The sequence below is a fragment of the Vitis riparia genome, chromosome 19 (genome assembly GCF_004353265.1).
Source record: "Vitis riparia cultivar Riparia Gloire de Montpellier isolate 1030 chromosome 19, EGFV_Vit.rip_1.0, whole genome shotgun sequence".
In the NCBI taxonomy this organism is placed as follows: Eukaryota; Viridiplantae; Streptophyta; class Magnoliopsida; order Vitales; family Vitaceae; genus Vitis; species Vitis riparia.
In genome coordinates, this window is record NC_048449.1 from 6870180 (window position 1) to 6892353 (window position 22174).

The 22174-nt window shown below is 30.6% G+C and overlaps 2 protein-coding genes across 4 annotated transcripts; both read right to left on the bottom strand.

Annotated features, from left to right (window-relative positions):
- Nucleotides 1-761: 761 nt before the first annotated feature.
- On the bottom strand, nucleotides 762-5795 carry LOC117908062. Of its 3 annotated transcripts, XR_004650151.1 has the most exons (7): nucleotides 5449-5795; nucleotides 3591-4317; nucleotides 3258-3501; nucleotides 2738-2800; nucleotides 2204-2300; nucleotides 1818-1998; nucleotides 762-1167 (listed from the first exon to the last, which is right to left on the bottom strand). XR_004650151.1 is itself a non-coding variant. In XM_034821720.1 (6 exons), the coding sequence occupies exons 1-5, from the start codon at nucleotides 5747-5749 to the stop codon at nucleotides 2223-2225; spliced, it is 1413 nt and encodes a 470-aa protein (XP_034677611.1). In that variant the 5' UTR covers nucleotides 5750-5795; the 3' UTR covers nucleotides 1579-1998; nucleotides 2220-2222. The 3 variants fall into 3 exon arrangements, 2 of the variants coding, with proteins under 2 accessions (XP_034677611.1, XP_034677610.1); XM_034821720.1 differs by lacking the exon at nucleotides 762-1167 and having other exon boundaries at nucleotides 1579-1998; nucleotides 2220-2300; XM_034821719.1 differs by lacking the exon at nucleotides 762-1167 and having other exon boundaries at nucleotides 1579-1998.
- Nucleotides 5796-9152: 3357 nt separating this feature from the next.
- On the bottom strand, nucleotides 9153-9838 carry LOC117909298. Its single transcript, XM_034823264.1, has one exon. The coding sequence runs from the start codon at nucleotides 9772-9774 to the stop codon at nucleotides 9391-9393; it is 384 nt and encodes a 127-aa protein (XP_034679155.1). The 5' UTR covers nucleotides 9775-9838; the 3' UTR covers nucleotides 9153-9390.
- Nucleotides 9839-22174: the final 12336 nt, after the last annotated feature.

Below are 22174 nucleotides of genomic sequence, written 5' to 3' on the forward strand. Positions count from 1 at the left end.
AGCGCTTGATTAAATTGAGTCAATTCAAACATAACACATGAACAATAATTAGGTTAGAAGTATGAAATATGAATCTAAATATAACCTAATTATTATTCAAATAACACATCGTGTATTCGATTTAATAATTTGGTCACATTAAGTCTTTTTTCTGAGTAAATACAATCAATCTACCTAATATGTTTATGACCTAATTGACTTATTTAATCAAAATCAAATTTCAAATGAGTCAAATATGGGTTAAATAAATCAAGTTTATAATCAAATTAATTAACACAATTACTAAATTTGATAGGTCAAATTAGTATTATGCATTATGTAAGTAATTTGATCCAAATATGATTTATACTCAACTTAAACCTGCAAAAAAACATATGACATTTGAATCAGACTGCCAAATGGTATCAAACTTTACCACCCTACCAAATCTGAGTCTCAAATATATTGGAATGGCACAAGGGATACAAACAATTTTTTTGGAAGCCCAATCCCACACTGGGTATAGAACCACTACCCATATTTGCCACTTCATTTGGACATTTAAATTTGACAGTGCTCTGCTTTCTTCCAGAAGCGTATCATTCCAATAGAGAAACAATCAGACTGCAAATAAATACGGGATCCTAGTCATCTGGATGTTGCTGTCTAATTTGGAAGCTTGATTTACCTTAATGCATAAAGAAATGTAATAAACATCACAGCAAATGAAGCAAGATGTGCTGCAGATCCTACAACGAACACTTTGGTTTGAGCAATTCTCCTGCCGTGAATAATTTGTAACTCTATTTTTGCAATGATAATACAGTCAAAAACTTAGGTGCAATATACATAGTTCCCTTTATGACATGTCCATACAATCAAAAGCAGAAGTGCAATACACTTGAATCTCTCCATTCTAGGTACATTTCATTCAAATGTTACAACTGAACTGACAAATTTGAAGGGAAAATGATGTCCAGTTTACACACAACCACATGGGTCTACATAATACATTCTTTTTAAGGAGGTCTATAAGCCCAAGGGCAATTCTGAATCTGGTGCTCCAACTTTCTCCCATTGTTGAGAATTCAGGCACTTGGGCAGCAGACCATTCATAAAATTCCCCATTGTATTGGAAACAAGTGCATCCGTTTGTAATTTTCATTTATGATAATGATAAGTAATTACCTAACAACAGATGATAAAAAGCAAAGAATGAGGTTACCGCTAATCTGCAGACAATAGACAAATAAAAGTAATAAAGGACATGTTGACCCCAATGATGACCAGTGATATTGAAAACAGAGCAAAGCAAATCATCTCTGCATTATTGGGATATAGATGAAATATGGAAATCATGTCAAGCCATGGAAACACTGCTCTCAAATACTTAGTTTCAAAGATCCAGCCATAAAAGTACCTACAACAAACCAGGTTTGAGTCCAGGACAACATAAAACAAGTTAAAAAAAGTTTCAAGCAGGTATCAAGATGGTACTTTGATGAAAAAAACTTGAAAATGGGATGAAACCAAAAATTATCATTCTCTCTACCCAATCATGTGTTTTCAAGTGCAATGGCATGTTTGAAAAACAAATCATGTAAAATGAATGCTACTTCAAAATTGATGAATTATAGAACCAACAAACTTATGTCACACGAGCATGGTACTCAGACACTCATAAAACCATGGCTCAATATGCATCTTGATTCTCAACACCACACTGGATTGGCAGAGCTTTGAAGTTCTAATCTTAAAACCCCACAACTAGACTTATCAGATCATTCTAGGTCATCAGAAAGTACATGTTTTATTGAGATGAGGAAGGAAGGATGTACATGGCAAGCATGGAAAACCATGTTGTGGCTTTGCATTTCATCACTCTATAAATCCCTGCCAAAAGCATAACCATGCCTTGATTAGTGAGTGAACTGCACATAATGTTTTCTGCTAAACAGGTTCATGGCAGCAGTTCTTTTGAGCCAAAGCCGTCAATAATTCAATCCACACAGCAGCTTCCTGGCATGAAGGTTCAAATTGAGAAATAAGTTGTCTTTTTTTTTTGTCATTGTCTTTGGTGAGCAAGGCAAAAATGTAAATGGAAGAAGACAAATAGTCAAATACAAACAAACTAGTACACAAATATATACATTCAAGCTCATAAATGATAAAACTACAGTAGTTACAACATAAATAAAATGGTAGAGAAATGTATGGTGCACACATATTTTAGTGCAGACCCTTCAGGTTTTTTGTTTCTTCTTAGAAGTCCTTCTAGCTGTAGTTTTCCCCTTTGACTTTTTAGATCTGACTCCATTGTCCTGTCAGCAACAAATATATATCAGGTGCCACAGTTGCAAAAGAAGGCAGTTTCAACTGTGACACATAATTCAGGGATAAATATTTTAAACTCAACTTTAAGAATCAGGGTACTATTTTTTTTTTCTCTTTTGTGAAAACACTACATCTATAAAATGACTGTGCACAGTTAAATGAGATCTCTTTTCAAAATCAGCAATGTAGTCCAAGCATTTCAGTTTCAGGTTTGACTCAATGATATCTAATGAGTCATAAGCACCAGAGGATTCTCAAAAATGAAAAGAAAAGGAAATGTATTTCTTTCAAGAATAATGGTAAACTTCAGTTAATTTCCACCTAAGTTTTAAAACCAGTAATGTAAAAAGGAAACACAAGACTTATGACAACATACGGAATATACTTAAGACAATACATTATCATAATATATTTCTAGAGCTACCTTCTTGTAATGTCTATAGGCCATTGAACCTGTCAACTCCTGGCCACTTTTAGTGACATAAACCTGGAGAGAATTATTAAAAGCAGATTAGCTGAGTTGTGGATTGTCAACTAGGAAGAAAAAAATATTTATTTAGACATCTTAACCACCAAGAAAAAAGATCCAGAATAAATAGAAAATAGCCACATGTGAAGGCACATGTCATGAATGCTTTAATTTCTGATTTTTTTTTCTTTCCCTTTTGTTAGAGATCTAGCAAGGATGTAAGCACCATCATGATTTGACAAATCACCATTTCATATGAATTCATGCTAGAAGAGTGTTTATAGTAGCAATTCTTTTATATAATATATAGAATGCACAGAGGCGTCTTCTCATGTACATATGTCGTAAACAATACATGATTTCAACATTCATAAAACAAGGAGATTGGCATCAAGATCATGCCAGAGAATGAATTTCACCTGTGATGGGCATGATTGAGATTTGAAGAATTAGTACATATAGGATCTGAACTTACCTTCCTTCCATCTGGGGAAGTATACCACCTACTAGCAGATTGACCATTTGCATGAACCTGTCCTTTGCCAGCTTTCTTAGGAATACTAGCACAGCTTTTGGGGTTCACCCAGCTTCCAGAAGCATTTAAGGCTTCATCAGCATTTAACTTTCTAGCATTCTTTCTGGCCTGCATTGTACTTCTCCCAATGCTAACATCCTGATTAACCTGCTTCTTTGAAGCTTCTCCATGGCTAAATTGACTCCTGTAGCAACAATGAGAACATAAAATTACCCTCAAAATACATCAAAGTATCACTATGGTTAGGAGGATACAAAGAAAAAAAAACATTACATGTAATCAATGACTGATGCACCATGTTGCATATTTGTGTTACTAACAACACCCAGTGGAGAAAAGTTGGGTAAGCGACTGCGGACTAGTTTCTGAATCCTTGGATCAGCATGGAAAAAGTAACAATGGGCTGAAGGAAGAGGATCTGCTAAGTCCAATTGGTGCTGTACAGTTTTCCTGTTATTTTTATTCTGATAAGACCTCTTCTCATTACTTATGCACCCATCACTGCCCAGTTTCACAGTTACATTCTTGTCCTTCACAGACCTGAAGTATTCTTCACAGACCTCATCCAGAGCAGGTGTGGGAATGCCAACACTCCTATTGGGACAGAAGTCTTTCCATAAATCCACATTCTGAGGCATACTTACAGATGTTTTTGTACTCTTCTCTTCACTTGCACATGAATATTGCCTATGGTTAGTCTGTCTCACTTTTGCAGATGGATGGGTGTTCTTAGCCTCTTGATTTGCATCTTCAATGACAGAAGGATCATCATCATCAGAATCAAGCAACTGAAACCTTCTAAGTGGACTGATAGTTAATTTTGGAAACATCAGTTTGCTGCTGCTTGTCTCCAAACTAGAAGAAGCTGGGTGATTTGAAGCCTGCTCCCTTTTACCTGCTTTCCTATGACTTGCTGACCGACTGGTTAAAACCCCAGATGCTCGCAATGGGAACTTTGAACTGCTACACACTGAATGATATTGTGTTGATGGATGCTCATCTGCTAAGAAGAAAATATTAGATCTGGGCAAACATTAATCTAACATGGAAACACAAGCATCAATGACCCTAGATATCAATATCTACATAAAAAATTAACATTCGTATTAATGGAAAGAAACAATTATTCACATGTGTATACTGTTTGCTATCTAAAAGTACTCTTATAATATCTTTCAATGATTGTGAAATGTATTATTCTCTGAACACAAATTCATACAAACCAATATTGACATTAGTTATCACAATGGAGAAGAATGCATTCACCTCCTTGCATGGCTATTGCATTAATCTAGTTACACTTAGACAATTGTTGTTTGAGGGAACTCCCAAATAACAAAAAGCCCCTAATACTGCTCTTGCTAAGGGACCAAGAAACCTTCATTTCTATGGCAATAGAACTTGGATTCGTAAAGCTAACCTTGGAGGTATGTCAAGGTTGCCTGGGGTGATATGCACCCTCATATGCAATGGCTGATAGGCTCTGGATTCACTTTTCATGAAGCTTGCCCAATTATAAACCAAAAATATCAAATAAAGAGTTCTAAAAAGAAAATAAACACGAATCTTGCAGTTGCCTACAATTAAACAAAACCCAATCCATTGCCCTCTGGTTGGTTCCCAAAGAAAATGAGGGAAAAAAGAAGAATTGTAAACTTTACAGTCTACACTCTCTTTAATTTGTCCTTTCTTTTTTATTTTTGGCAAATCACTTGCTCCTGCACAACACAGAACTGACTTAGCCAACTAATTAATCCATAACAGAGTCACATTTGTTTTTCTCCGCAAACAAACAAGGGAAAACCAAAAGCTTCAATTTCAATTTATTTTCCTCTCCTCTAGTTTCCCATCAAATTTCAATTTCTTTTCCTCTCCTCTAGTTTCCCATCAAACGATCACTACATTGTTTTCCTTCTTTTTCTCTCAACCTCAACTCAATGAAGCCAAATAGCTGCATTCTACCTCTTAGAGGTTTGATTTTCTAATATAACCGATCTTCAAAACCGTAATTCCGCTCCATTCCGCCCACTTTCCCATCCACCAAACAAATCATTGCACCAAAATAACAAAAAAATAAAAATAAAAATAAAATAAACTCATAATAACAGAGCGCAAAAACCAACCCTTTTACCTCTCCTAAAACCCTCCTGCGAAGAAAACTCTTCGATTTCCTCATCGACATTACACCACGCCTCCGCTAGCTCGCTCCTATGGGCCCTCCCGGGCCCTCTCCGGAGACGCTTGAGAGCCGGCGCCGAGACCTCCGGATCAGAGTCGGAGACATACGCTTCGAATTCAACTGTAAGGTTTCTAGGAGCATGGTTGTATAAAGAGTGTTGTTGCGTACCATTAGAATTGGATCGGGGCTCCAAATCGAAATCTAGTTCGAGATCGAGTCCCAGAGAGAACGATGGAGCTTCGAAACCGGCCATGGAGCTGCAGAGCGAGACACAGAGAAAGGGGCACTTTTTTTTATTTTGAGAAAACGGAGGGCTCAAAATGAAATACGGTATTTATTAAGGGGTGATTTTCGCTCATTTGCGCCAAACAAAAATTTGATTTTGGCGCCTTTAATGTAATATTGATCTTTTTTAACTTACTCTAGAAGTTATGTATCATTTGAAAATAGCCTTTTGGGCCACAACGTGATTCGGGCCCATCATTTTTTATTTTTTTTTAAGCCCAAATTTGTGATATATTTGTTGAAGATGAGAATTGAAATTATATTTATTATAACATATTGTTAAAAAAAAAATCATTTTTTATATAAAAATTAATTATTTACAACAAAAAAAATTGGTAAATAAATTTTAATTTGGAAACAAGTCATCTTGTGGGAAAAAAATCTTTTTGAATTTAGTTTCCAATTTCAATAAAATTTATAAAATGTTTTCTTTTTAATAATCCATATTTCATAATAAGTTAATTTTTAATCCTTGTTTACCATTCTCAAAGGATAGACATACAAAGTAGTGTTGGATTTGAAGAAGGAACAAATTGGGCCTTTAGATGTAGTAGAGGTAGAAAATTCAAAGCATGCCTCCTCTTAGTCAAGTGTGATGAATTTATGATGAATTTGGCATTCTCATGGTGATACATAAATGGGTTATTCTCATTACATAGGATAAACGGATTAAACATAACATATATATATATATATATACATGTGTGTGTTAGTATAATTTAAATTAATAAAAAATTAAATCAAACATAGGACACGAGAGAGTACCAAAAGGAGATAAATTTTGAATACTATATCTAACCTCTAAAGGTCGAGGTTGCTAAGTGAGACAATGGGGATCTCCATCGTCAATAAGAGAACAATTGGATCACCAATTAAGGCCTAAATGATTGCTTAGTGACAAAAGAGATAGGGATGCAAAGACAATAAGGAGATTTGACTAAAAACAATTAGCCTTGAAAGAATGTATAATAGCTAATTAATTGAGGGCTTCTACACTAAAGATGAATGAGACTAAGTGATTTATTGAAAATGTGGGATGTAAAAAATAAAACTGCACTGATAGGGGAGCATTCCGCCTTAGAGGGAAATACTTGCGCAAGCAAGTATGATGGCTATGAAAATTTCTCATATTTCATCGCATCATATATGTTCTCGCATATTTAAACCTTTTTTTGGATGAAGATGATAATAGGTTTAAATAATTAGATGGATTGAGATGGGGATGGTTGGTCTAGAACCCTCCCACCCATTGTCATCCCTCCATTTGTCTTTAATAATAATAATAATAATAAAAATTGGCATGACATTATTGCATAGTAAAGTCAAAATTTAAAGATACAGTCACATGACATATGATAGATCAGCATGAAAATCCTAAGGTTATGTTTGGTTTTTGAAAAGTACTAAGAAAATAATAAAATGCAGACTATGCTTGTTTTTTTAAAAATTTGAGGAAAAATTCAAAAGAAATAAAATAGAGAGGAAAAACATAAGGAAAGAAAAAAACAAATAAATTAAAAAGTCAATAAATTATTTTTATTTGTCATTTCAAATTCATTTTAGTTATTTTAACTAATTGATATTACCATTAAATAATTTGAAAATGCATAAATTTCTAACTAGTTTTAATTTTTCTTTTCTTTTCTTTTCTTTGTGCTTTTTGGGAACCAAACGCAACCTAAAAAAAAAAGTTTTTTTTCATGTTTGGTTTCACTATAAAAATACAAAAAAAAAAAAAAAACCACATTTAATTAAAATTAGCTATAAAATTACATAATTTTAAATTATTTAATCTTTATATCAATGAATTAAAATAACTAAAATAAATTTAAATAACCATATAAAAAATAATTTATTAACTTTAAATTTATTTTTTCATTTTTGATTTTTCTCTTTATTTTTTTTCCCTTCATCGTATTTTTGGAAAGTCGGACATAACCTAAAGAAAAGTAGCATTACTATTGTGGTGAATGTTATCGACATGGTATCATGACATTAATATAAGATAAGGTAGTGTCAAAATTTTGGTGAATACTAAAATTTGGTTCCCATAGGTAATATCCATCAACATTTTGAATTGAAAAATGGAAAGTTAGTGAGATTTTTTCAAATATCTTATCTTATAACATCATAATCAATGATGGGCACAAATAACTTCACTAGTATATTGCATGATGGCAAAAGTTTTCCTTCTCTTTAGGGTAGTATTTGTGAGGCAAGAGGACCAAAAATAAATGAAAAATTGACCAATTCCAAGTTTATGACCTATCCATAGTTGAAATCCTAAAGCTATCAAACATCAATAATAGAATTTACAATGTAGAGTCAAATGATTTCATTTTCATGAGTAATACTCAGAATGGACTTGTTTGCAAGGACCATTATTTTGTAGCTGAGAGAGAGAGAGAGAGAGAGAGAGAGAGAGAGAGAGAGAGAGGGAGAGAGAAAAGGGTGGCTTGGGCTCTTAGCCAACCAGTTTGGAATGGTGGCTCCATTCATGGGTGGCCCCATTTTATCAGCCTCTTGATGTGTTGACTTTCTTATTGATTTGGAATATTGTACAAAATTGAATGCATGGGAATTTGAAGTTTGATTATTCACCATTTTAATGCATTTTTGGTGCAAGAGAATTCCATTTTAACCACTTTTTTTTTTATAAAATTATTAATATTTATTTTAAATAAGAGTTGGAAAAACTAATTAAACTCCATTGGAAGTTGGTGTGGAAATATCATCACACACGTTGCAATCAAGGGTAATAAAATATATCAACTTTTATCTCAAAATAAATCAAAAGCATTTTAATTTTTTTTAAAATAATATTGATATATGATAGTAATGTATGTTAATTTTTTGAGTCATAAAAATAATAAAATAAGCCAAATAGAAACATAAAATCATACTCAACTTCAAAGAAATTTTGCTATCTCCAAAAAAGAAATAAATTAAAAAAAACCAATAAATATACTCAAACTAAAATTGAAAACTAAGAACATGTCGGTTTAAGTGTTTTCAAAAATAAATTTTAACTTATTTTTGATATCTTTAAATAAATTTTATAAATTATTGAGAAAACAAGTGAAGCCAATATAAAATAACTAAAAATTATTTTTTACAAACACTTTGTTTTATATTCTTAATAATAGAAAATAAAAATATAATTTTCTGATTGTGTTTTTCTGTTTATAAAACTAGTTGCAAAACAAATCCGAAGGGAAAATATTTTTTTTTAAAAAAAAACAATCATTCAAGCTTTGGGTGAACTTCCCAAGTGTTTTTCAAAGTTGTAAAACAAAAATCATTTGAAAGTATTTTCCCACATAAATTATTATTACAAAACTAAAAGTATGTGAGGCAAAAAGAAAAGAAAATAAGAAAAGGTGTCTAAATTTAAACTTTTTTTACTTAATCTTTACAATAATCTCTCAAAAACCAGAGGGTTTCATGAAATTTATAGCTCTGTTTTTCTTTTCTATATACAATGAAAACAAAATTATACATAAAACATGAAAAACAAAAACAAAAACAAAAACAAAAAAGGGGCGATGGGGAGAGGGATTCTCTACAACCTCTAGGCCACCACTTTCATGTTCGCCATCACCACAGCCATCAATTGACCTCCGGAATGCTCTGAAGGGCAGGCCGCCAGGAGCGGTGTTCGGTCTCGAATCGATCACTGACGTTCATGAGGTGTTGGAGGACCTGGTGCACCGTGAGCCCCTGTACGTCCACCTTACCCAACAACTCCTCCAACTGCTTCTTTGAGATCTTCACCTTCACCTCTGTCGTAGTCGAGGAGGAAGAAGAAGAAGAAGAAGAAGAAGAAGAGAAGCCTGGGTTTTCTTTAAGAAGAGAGTCTTTCTCCCCTTTCATGGCCTTGTCGGAGGAGATTTCGTGATGGGTGTCGCCGGAAAAGTGGGTGGGCGGCGCCAGAGAGCCCCAGTCCTCGCCGGCCCACTGCATGGGAGGTTCGTGTCTGAGACAGTTGCCCATTTCTTACTGCTGTTGTTTGTTCTGAGTGTCTTTGATTTGGAGAAATGGAAGGAAAGAAGTTTTGGAGATGGGGAGGTGGGGGGGTATATGTATATAATATAGAGGTAGGTTGCCAGGTGGGATGATAAGCCATCCTACCTGGCAGGCGATGGCGGGTTTGACCTCATCCCACATCTCCTTTTTGGTTGTCTTCCAACTCACTCCATGTGAACATCCCTTGCTTTTTAGATCCATAATCTCTAGGGTTAGTGGCTTGGCTTGGCTTGGCTCGGCTTATTATGGCGATGGATGGGGATTTTAGGTTAGCCGTCACATCTCTCCTTCAATTAGGTAAGTTTAAAGTTAAATAATTTTTTGTTTTTAAAAGTAAAAGGTTGTTTTAAAGATTTATAACATTGTCTTATCATTATTATCTGAAAATAATTTTTAAAAATAAAATAAAATATAAAACAATTTTTAAAAAATAAGTAAAAATTATTTTCATCAATTTTTAAAAATAAAAGATAAATAAGAGTCCATTTAATTAAGTTATATAAAACTTGCTTTTAAAAATTATTTTTTAAATTTAAAAATAAAAAACAGTTTTTAAAAACAAGTTTCATAAAACATGATCTAATGGGTTTTTATATATTTTTAAATTATTTAATTTTTATTAAAATAAATTAATAAATAAATAAAGCAAGTTTAAAAGAATATATAAAAATAATTTTTTTTCTATTTATCATTTTCTTTCAAATTTTGAGAGCGGGCCCTACCCTTAATTTGTTTTCATTCAAGCTTATGGTAAAAGTCTGGCTCATGGGGCTCGAGCCATGAGCTTTCCCAGGAGCCAAACAGATCCAGGTAGGCAAACCCCAAAAAAACCCAAACCCAAGTGGGAAAGGGGTTGAAGAAGGAATCTGATTTATTAAAAGTAGGTGTGAACGCACATCTCCAAACAGAATCTCGCACCGCTCCCCCTCTACTCTTTCCACGTGTGCTTCCATCAACATCACCCTAATGATATATACCTATTTTATCCACAAGCCTTCATCCCATGTGCTCCACGACCACCTACACCTCCCACGTGTGGCCATCCGGACCCACCACTCCTGCCCGAGGAGGAGCTGATTTTTTTTCTTTTTTTTTAATATTCATAAAGCATGGTTGGTGAGAGTCTAAGTTGGCTCCTACTAATCCCCACGTTCACCCCATGCTCACAGCCCACCAAACTCTGCCACGTGGCTAGCATGTTATCGTCAATTCCAAGCTTATGATAACGTCCAACTAACAAAATCAACATTGATTGAGTCTCGACCCTAATAATGATCCACATAATTATAAATCTAAACTCATGTGTGAATTATTAGGAAAAAATCAAGCTAGCTATCTATCAAATTCGTGATTTCCATAATTGAAAACGTAAAAAAAAATCGACACGTGATTAATTATACTATTTTGTGAATACATAATTATCTTAAATGTATTGATTATTTTTTTTATTTTCCTATCACTCGGGTAAAAGAAATATTTTGTTATTTCGATCTCTAGTAGACATCTTAATAGGATTCGAACTCAGATGAAATTCTGATCATTTGTCAAAATAAATAAATAACGAATGGATCTTGTACGATTCTTAAAACATTCTTTAAATTCTTCCGAAAGTAAATGAATAAATATATGTTTTTCACGTTTCGTAACCCTATTATTAAATGTTTTGAAACTTTTTAACAAATTATATTAATCTTTTAATAAAAAAAGGTACGATTGGTTTTAGAAATTTGCTTTTTGGCCATTATTTCCTATTTTAAAATTGCATGAATCGGAGAAGAGGGTTTGCGGCTTAGAAGTTTGAATGATGGAATAAGCATTGAATCATCCCATGCAAGCTTCCACACAATTTTCTTAAAAGTACAGCTAGAGAACACCCCTAGAATTCTTTCCTTTCTTCTTTCTCCTTTTCTATTTTGTTTGGGTCCAAATTCAAATACTTGTATACATTCAAAGTTCAAACCAACCAAGCATATCCTCAATACTTTAATTATTGACTCAGCCACACCCAATTTATATTTTGGAGTTAGCATTTGGCCCATGCTCTAAATTTCTAGCCCCCAAAAATGGCTTGAAGGTGATGTCTTTGTGGGGCTCTAAGTTTAATTTTGACATGCAACAACTCCCTATTGCTCAACCTCTAGCAGGATTATTTAGACTGGGTGGTGACAATGAGACTTGAGTTCTTGTATATAATATTTTTATATATAGATGGATATGTTTCAGGGTTTTCAAAGTTAATGGCTGAAAGGTAAGATATGGGGTCAAGAAAGCCATGGATTTAAGTAAAGGGATGAGTATGTCTATCAACTCTCCTGACTGACTTCTCCAATTCATGACGGCCAAGTTGAGAAGCTGAGGAAAAGTCCATCTTTGTATGGTTGATTTGGAAAAATGGGGGCGCTGATCGTGTGTTGATAGGTAATGGCTTGTAAATGGTGACGAATGAGTGATGTTTGCAGAAAAGAAAAGGAAAAAGTCTCCATATGTGGATTTGATTGTGACATTGATTCTTACAGTATTATCAAATTTATTAAGTAGGTTGGATAAGGATGTCTTCTAACATTGTGCACATATAATCACCTGAGTTCAATTGTGTTATTAATATTATCTTCTTCGAGCCTAATGAGCCGTCAATTATATATTTATTATTTACACGATTAAAAACTAGTCATTATATATACAGGATGTCAAAAGACATTTTTATCAGATTTGCTTAATAATTTTAATAATTACGTCATCCATATATATATATATATTTCTCTTATTTAATTTGTGATATCACAATCATTCTTCATGCATGCGCGATACTCTCGTCATATCCTATGAGATTATAAGATATTTCCGTCGTATCAAGGATTTTTTCTTTTATTTGATTTAGTATATCACAATCACCTTCCATATATGCACGACATCCCCGTCGTATCTCATGAGATTGTCCAATCATATTAAGGATTTTTTTTTCTCTTATTTGATTTGGTATATCACATTCACTCTTCATACATGCAAAATGTTTCCATTATGTCCCATGAGATTGTAGAATAAAACAGACACACTAGTACTTCTCAGGATCGGGGATTAACTTTAATGAAAACAAATGACTATATATGTTTTGAGAAGTCGTTGATCTAGCCCTTGTCCTAGTTTAAGAGTTTCATCAATTTACGGTCTTAAAATATCTAGTTTGAAAGAGTCTTGGGGGTACGTAACAAGCCTGTACCTTCTCCATAGAATTGTAAACATTAATACAAAATATTCAAAGTATATATGCATTCAAACAGGCTAAAAATCGATGTTATCATCATATATATCAGCCGTTGACTGATCAAACATTCAATTAAGCTATTGAATCGCATCAAATTTTATGGGGTTGGAGTCAGCATTTCTGTCCCTTAGCAATGTGTCAACAATGGTGATGGTATTATTATATGGGGTTCGATGTTTTTCTTCATTTGACTTCATCATTTTATAACGTTTTCTGCATGTTGTCTCACTGTCGCTTGATCTGATGCACAAGAGCATCGATTATTCAACCCCCCTGGCTGCATCATATGCATCATATTAGAGCATTTGGTCATGATATTTGAATAGATTTAATCCCGGGTTGAAGTCATAGCCAACTTGTACGTACAGCGAGTAAAAGTTCTTTTCTTGTGGTAATTGATTTCTAGACGTTGGCATCTTGGCAACGTTTCTATTGCTATAGCTTAAAGCCGGCAAATAAGTGGGCTTCTAGAGAAGGTCTTGGTTTGTATGTCTATATCTGAATGTAAAATCTACTTTGGTATATATATATGCCGTCAAAATTGCTGAGAAAAGTGGATAAAGTTAGCCGCTTTTTCGACATTGTGAAAATGGAAAGAGGAATGAAAGCAAATGAGAGAGATGCGAGGACTTTTCGTGTATGGGTTCCCAACTGCCAAGAGGTGGGAATAGATGTGCGAGGGAATATGGTTGATTGAGATGTGAAGAAGAAAGAGTTACCCGGTGGAGTAAGAAGACTTGTGGTTTAGGTGTAGATTTGAAGAAAAGTACAAAAGACCTCGATGAAAATATAAAAAGTGAAAAATATAATTTGTTTTTGGAATTCAATAGTTGTATTTGTTTCTGTCATTCATAATATTTTTCATCGTATAACAAAATATTATGTCTTATATATATGTTGAGATGAACTTGATTGGTTGACCTATGTTAAAACTTTAAGTATATTTGTTTTATTTCTATTTTCTTCGATTAATATGTCGATATGAGGAGAAAACAAAATATTTTAATGTGATTTGGTATTTAATATGATTTTTATGACCATAGAATACATCAACACTTAATTAAAATCTATTATTCAAATGAACGAGTAGTACATTAATGAAACTTTCACTTTTCTCTCGATTACAATCGCATATTTGAAAAAAAAAACTCTAAATCATAAAAAAGTCAAATATATGATGGGACAAAGTCATCATTTATCAAAAAATAAATAAAAATCCAAGGAGTTAGTTGATTGACCAACTTGATCTTTGCGAGCTTAGTGGGAAACTCGACCCTGAATATTCTTTGCGAATGACAATAAAACTAATTCAGATTTGACATTTTGTTAATTGATCAATTAATACAATAATAGCAAAAAAAATGTCATTTGATAGATGACGTAGCATGATGGATGCTAATTTAGATTTGTTTGCACGTACCCGAATCCATTCTCAATTCATAAGTTTGTTTTATATGTAATTTTCTCAGTTATAATTGAGTTGATGCATATCCTGCTGTTCTCATGAATAATAAATATCCTAAAATTAACGATAATAAATATTATCACCTAAATTAAGATAATCTAAGTATTACTAATATTTTGATTATTTTTTATTGATAGAAATATAAACTGGAAACATGGTGAAAATTCAGCCTGGAACGGGCCGTGGCTCACAAGCTAGGCCCTCATCCCGCAACAGTGTGTGCACAAATTAAGCCCACATACCCAGACGTATGAAGAGAAACATCACATAAGCCCAGTGAACAATATCAAATGGGAGGGCCATTTACATTTTGTTGGGAATGCATGTCTTTGACTGGCTTGGACTAATAATAATGTTCCAACATGACTGCCCAAGGGGTTTGGATTCCTTTTGTCCTAACTGCAGAGCAATCTATTATGGTAGACATGAATGCTATTCCATATCTCTGTGGCCCCTGGCTTGCAATTATGATCAGAAGAAAAGAATGAACAAACCCCCAAGAAGAAACTGCTGAATCTCCTTAACCCACCAGTTATTTACTGTATTATTGATATTTTTTTTATAAGGCTAGTTTCTCCCATCTCAAAAATATCATTTTGTCTAAGTTTTAATATCACCATTAAATTTTAAAATTTAATTTGAAAATCAATGATAATAATAATAATAAACTTTACTTGGATTTTGTGGTTTTACCTTTTGGTGATAAATTTAAGAATGTAATTTGAGTTAGTTGATTGGATTGATAGCTAACTTTAAGCTTGATTGGAATTAAGAAACGATAAATTTGAGTTCAACTCAATCCAACCTTTAAATTGAGGTACTTAACTTTAAGTCCAACTCAATCTCATTTCTTTAAATTCGGATTTATTGGGTTAAACTTAGGTAGCATAATTCAAAATTGATAAATACTATTTTTTTAAAAAAAAATGTAAATAATTTAAATAGTAAATAGGATAAGACATATATATTTATAGGAAAAAAAAGTATACAATTTAATATAATTTGATATTTTCTTACAAATCTAAAAAAATGAATATTATTATAAATGATAATATATATTATAAATATTGGATGAATGTTAAATTAGGTTTGAGTTAGATTCAGATTATTTAAACTTTAATTTGAATCTAATTCAAATTGAGTTCGAATTGAAAAAACTTAACTCAAACCTAATCCAACTATTGAAAATGATTGTCCAAACTTATCCAAATTAGGGATAACAATACCACTTGTTCGAAACAAGTCACCTCATCCCAATTCCATCATGTTTATTTATGTCTACTCCCATTCATGCCAATAATAATAATAATTAAAAAGGACATGATAGGTATAGAAAATTCCCATACTTGTCTCACCCATCCTCGTTTATTTTTAAAACTTAAAATTTTATTAAAAATAAATATAATTTCTAAATAAAGAAATAGCATATATATTTATAATTTATTTGTATGAAAAGTAATATTTTATTTATATTTAAAAGGTTGAAAAATGAAAAAAAAATCAAATAATATAATTTTTTAAAAAAAATTATATATAATAGGCCGTGACCAAGTAATATCCAAATTTATCCTAAACTCATCTCCAGTTTTAAAAAACTTTTCAAATTCACCCTAAATGTGTTTATCAATATCCCAAACTCTTTTCATTAGAAGAGGAACAGGTTAGGATAAGTACCCAAAAAAACCCGTGATATTGACATCTTTAATCCATATATTAGGTTTAAATTTAATTGGACAATTATTAATAATTATTATTTTTCATCTCCTCCTAGAGAATATTTGTAATGCTCCACCTGAATTTCTTTTTCATTGGTATCATTAAACACTAAAAAGAACAAACCAAAAAGGTGGGGTTAACGTCATTCAATAATCATCCCCAACAAGGCAATAATTAAAGAAGCTTCATGGGAATATTTGAGAAACTTTATTGGAGAGAAACTACTAATCCCCTCTTTAATGTGTTTAAGGTGCATAATTGAGTGAGTCTTCTCCATTTATTTTTGGGCTCATAAAGTTGGCAACATTGACTTCTTTGTCGTGGTTTGTGAAATTGATGGTGGCATTTGTTGGAACTTACATATATATGCATATATATATTCGAAATTATCATTTGTGGACAAGTGGGTCCATCCTCTCCACTCCAAATGGTGGGTCTTTTTCACTACAAACATGCAAAGCCATGACATGACAAGACCATTTTCTCATGGCCTAAACCTACAAGATTGGTATTGATTGATGACTTTTCATAAGCCGGGCGTTATGATTATTGAATACATACACCTCCTAAATTAGCTTCCATTCATTATACATATGCTAGTATGCCACTATATTGATATATATAACCCATTTTTAACCATACAATGGACATTTCTCTTCATTATAGAGATGTAATTTTAAAATTATAAGTATTTATTAAGTTTAAAGCGGATAATATATATATATATAAAAAGGAATGAATTGTTATGAATGATGTTAGACGAATCCTCGACCTTAATGTGTGTGAGACTCTATTTGTCTGATTTGTAATTCTATATATCACATGAACTATGTATCTGTATAGAAGGTAAATGTGATATTTCACATCGATTGTGAGAATAAAATTATAGCAATATGTATATAGTAGATTTGTTTTTATGATGTAGATGTATTTTAAAGTTGTGAGAATTCAATTGACATATAATAAATAATATCGGGTTTCTGTAAGAATAGTGCATTTTTCAAAAATATTTTTTAAAACACTATTACATAAAAAATAATTTTAAAATTATGACACTTTTTAATTTTGAGTAGAATTCGTCTTTTGAAAAGACGAGTTCGATGTAAAAAAGTATTGAACTCATCTTTTGAAAAAATGAGTTCAATATAAAAAGTTTTACGATAAAAAAAAAACTCGTATTTTGAAAATAAACGAATTTAGTACAAAAACTTTTTTTTTTTAAAATACGAGTTTAATATAAAAAATAAAAGAAATGATAAAAAGTGTCATATTTTTGTATTTGTTTTTTAAACAACTATATTTTAATAATATTCACTTAAAAGAACATTTTTTTATAAAAAAAAACAACCCAATAATATCTATATGAGAGGAAATATATTATTATAACCTTATAATAAGATATGTAAAAAGATTAATATTTTAAAAATTCTCCTTATTCAATCATAAATATCAATTTCTTGCCCACCTTGTATATATATTTTTTAATTATTATAAAGATGGGATTTATTTTACTATTAAAAAATCATTTCTTATGTGTTATGATATAATCAGTTATTGCATGAAAATGTAGACTAGATTAACAAGATCCGATAAAATGTGATGTAAATATCCTACGATATTTTGGCAAGATATACATTTTTTAGAATTTTATTTTCAATTAGTTGTTATATGGAATATGTTATATGATGTTCATATTTGGTTTATACAAGGCACCAAAAATCGAATGAAAATATATCGTATTTGAAAGTTCAATATTTGTTTAAAATAAAAATTATATGGCAAGATATATGCTTTTAAAACAAAATATGAAATATCTTTCATACTTAGTATTATTTAAAAATTATTCTACAACTTATCACTTAGATAATAATTTTTTATTTTATGGTTAATAATATTCATGATTAAAGATTTAAATATATATATAATTAAAAAGTTTTGTTTTAAAAAGTAAGTGATATACAAAATCAATAATCACATATTCGCCTATTTTAATACTTATTCTATCTCAAATATGATTAGACATGAGATATATTAACTAAGTGGGTGTTCAATAAATCAACTTAATAACTTAAAGTAGCTTAAGTCATTAAGTAAATTAAGTATATTTGATAAAATAACTTAATCAAATGACTTAAAATAAAAAATAAATTTAAGTAATAATTAAAAACAATTAACTTATTCTTAAGTTCATACATTCATTTTACTTTTTAACATTTATTTGTCTTTTTTTTTTTTACATTTTTTTTATTACTTCATAACCTTTATTATTACTTTATCTCCTTTATCCTAATTATAATTTATAAGAATAAATATGTCAATTTGATAATTTATAATAAATTTTAAACTCAACTATTTGAGTATAACTTAACTTAAAGTTAAATTAAATTTTTAAATAATAAATATTAAGTTTTACCAAACACTCCCTAATAAAATAACTTATTATATTGTTTTATATAAATATAATATATTATATTTTCTCTTATCCTATCTCTATTGGGATTTTGTTTCTTTCGGATCATCAATAACAAATCGAAGACATGATTCGGAATGTGGTCCACATTCATTCCATCAATTTAGAAACGAGGATTAATGTTCGGAACCACGTCCGCATCACTACCTCATATTCTGTGGACGCTCGAAGCAGCTTCAATGATGGAGAAAGTCTTTAAAAAGGGACATAGCATTAATGGGTCGGGTCTCATAAGCTTTCAATATTTTTCAGTCTTAAAAAACACCATTTAAAAAGAGGTTGAGAAAGATTTAGAAACACCCGAAATTTGAAAATTTTAAGACACTGTTTTTAACCGGTAAGAATGATAATGACGGGAGAGACGTATTTTCGATCTATTTTCAATTTCGCTTATGATCTAATTGCTAATTAAGGATTGTTATCAACATGTTTAGATAATTTATGCCTATTAATCTCATGATATATTTAATCAATTAAATATTTTCTTATAAATATCTTTCGAGGTCCACTAGTATGAGTCATCTCTTCGTTCACAAACGAACATGTCCTCTAAATCCTTTGTAATCCTCTTTAAGAAAATAGTGATGACAATGTCGGTAAGTCGGTGGAGTGAATCGGAAAGATTAATAATAGTGAATTTGATAGATTAATATAATAAGGTATCTACATTTTCTAATTACATAGTAGAGATAGATCTAAGACTAACTCAGATGTATACGATTGAATAGTGTTTGGCTCACAAATCTAAGTGAAGGCCCCACAAATGGATCTAGAAATGCTACCAATATGGGCGTACATAAGACATGCGGCGCACCTCTTTTGTCGCCACGTGGAAAGGATAAAACTAGCCACGTGGTGACTCCCTCGGATACCTTGGGGTATCCCCACTAAATAATAATACACCAAATGAATACTTCTCTGAAACATGTTACAGTCGACAAACAATCCTCACAACTGCCAACACCACGCTCCCCTCAAGCGCGTGTTTAACAATAAGCCTATTTAATGAATACATGTTTTTAGTGGAAAAATTGGTATACGTGTTTACTTGTTTAAGTGTAAGCGTAGCCTCACCCTGCATACTTGATGAATCTTCACCGTATTCCTATCACTTTCGTATAGTTATGGCTTATGGGATTACGGGATTAAATAGATAAATATTTCTTATGAGATTGGATAGATAGTGTCTCATATTAAGGTCAGGATCGACTCTAACACTATCTAAATAACTCACTCCCGTCTTACGTAGATATTATATGCCTTGAATAAATGCATCTTCATAATTTTAAAAAGAGTTTGTATAGTTAAAATAAAAATTTGTTATATATCTTATTTGTAAATATATTTAAAATTGTAATGATCCATTGACTTAAAAATGGATAATATCTATATAAAGGAGTAGATTATCACAAATTGTATCGAAGTCTTTAACTCTGGTGTAGGATTTTAAATGCGTGGTTTGATCAATTTCATAATCCCTTGAGATATAATGAGGATGTTATAACTATACAGAGTGTGCAAACAAGGGAAGTTGTTCATAGAATTATATATATATATAACAAATTTATTTAAATCATATAAATGTGTGTTGAAACTGTAAAAGTCTATTGAGTTCAGAACAAATAATATTTATATTAGCTCCACAGTCTTATAAAACACAATAAGGAGATTAACGTGTTTTCACGAGATAATTATAATATTTCACAATGATTCTTTAGTTTTTATAGATGGTTTCTCATAGATTGAGAATAGACAATATTTATACAAAAAGGAATAAATCGTTATAACAAATATGACAAAAACAAAGAGTTTTACGCATTGTGTTTATTTTTCAAATATTTTATTAACTTTTATGAAAAATCTACTATTACTCCTATTATAATAGTCATCGATTTTTGAATAGTTTGTTGTCATTTTTAACAACTTAAAAATATTTTCATGGTAAAACTTAATATTTATTATTTAATGACTCAAATTGACTTTAAGTTAAATTGTGCTTAAATTATTGATTTAAAACTTATTACTTAATTCTTATTTTAAATATTAAGGTTATTTGAAAAAATTAACTTTAAATTTATTTTAAATTATCAAATTAAGATATTTATCTTCATAAATTATAATTAAGACAAAGGAAGTTGAGTAACAATAAAGGTCATGGAGTAGTAAAAAGAAAAATTCATGGAGGGTAATTATGACAAATGATGATAAAAATATAAAATGAAAATTTAAACTTAAAAATAAATAAATTATTTTTATTTATTATTTAAAGATATTTTAAACTTTAAGTTATACTATTAAGTTATTTTATTAAATATATTTAATTTATTTAATTATTTAAATTAAGTTATTAAATCATTTTTAATTTATTCAATTAGTTTACCAAATAGCTATTGAACCAACCAATAAGGCCTTCATTCTTCAAATTTTTTGTCAAAAAACTATATTTTTAATCAAATATTATGAAAGAAAAATTAAGAAAAGGGAAGGAGATAACATGGCATGTGATCATTTAAAGAGGGATATGGAGGGATAATGATGGTTCCAAGTCTAAGCTCTAATGGGTTGAATAATAAAGACCCTATAAACCTAAGTAGACTTGCTACATAAAGGCATTGATATAGTGATGATGACTATGGTTTGAGGTGTAGCTCAATTCCCCAAGGAGATTTTTCAAGAAGTTTGGGATAGGTTTGCTAGTGTTTTAAAAATCAATTCTCCATATTTTAATAACAATTGTTAATTATTGTAAAGAATAAAATTCTATTTGGGATATTAAATATAATTTTCTTTTCAATTTAATTTTTATAAAAGTATTCTATATATATATATATATATATTTAATGCCTCAAATTTTTTAAACGATTTCTAAAATTATTATTTGTTCAATGTAAGCCTCTGAAATTTTTTGTATTTTATATAAAAGTTATTATTATTTTATGATTTTAAAAACAAAAAACAAGAAATATATTCAAACAAAAACTTAAAGAGTGTTTATTTTTTTAGTTTTTTGTCTAAAGCAATTTGCTTTTAGATTTTATATTATTTGTTTTTCTATTTTTTCATGACTTATTGTAAATTTTTTTCTAGATAAAAAAATTCAAAGTATTTGATTTTTTCTAAATAGAAAAATAACATATTGGTTTTTCTTTATTTTTTAATACTTAATATAAATAAAATATTCAAAAAAATAATCATCTTAATACTTAACACTATTAAGCAATATGTATTAATTAAAAATTAATAAATTTATCTTACATTAATATTAGTTATACTAATCGAAACTAGACGGTGGAAACATCTGTTAGATTTATGTTATAAAACATCTTAATTATCTATTTTTAATAAGAAAATCACTAATATACGCTTTGAAAGTTAATCTCAAATTTGGATAATTTAATAGTCAAATGTTGGCTAAAGAAAATAACTTTATCTAGAAAGAATGCTAGCATCACGA

Coding starts and splice junctions, on each gene's coding strand:
- LOC117908062 (XM_034821720.1), bottom strand. CDS start 5,749: ATGGCCGGTTTCGAAGCTCCATCGTTCTCTCTGGGACTCGATCTCGAA. Junction 3,502..3,590: donor GCATCAGTCATTGATTACAT/GTAATGTTTTTT, acceptor TTGTTGCTACAG/GAGTCAATTTAGCCATGGAG. Junction 2,801..3,257: donor CTTCCCCAGATGGAAGGAAG/GTAAGTTCAGAT, acceptor AATTCTCTCCAG/GTTTATGTCACTAAAAGTGG.
- LOC117909298 (XM_034823264.1), bottom strand. CDS start 9,774: ATGGGCAACTGTCTCAGACACGAACCTCCCATGCAGTGGGCCGGCGAG.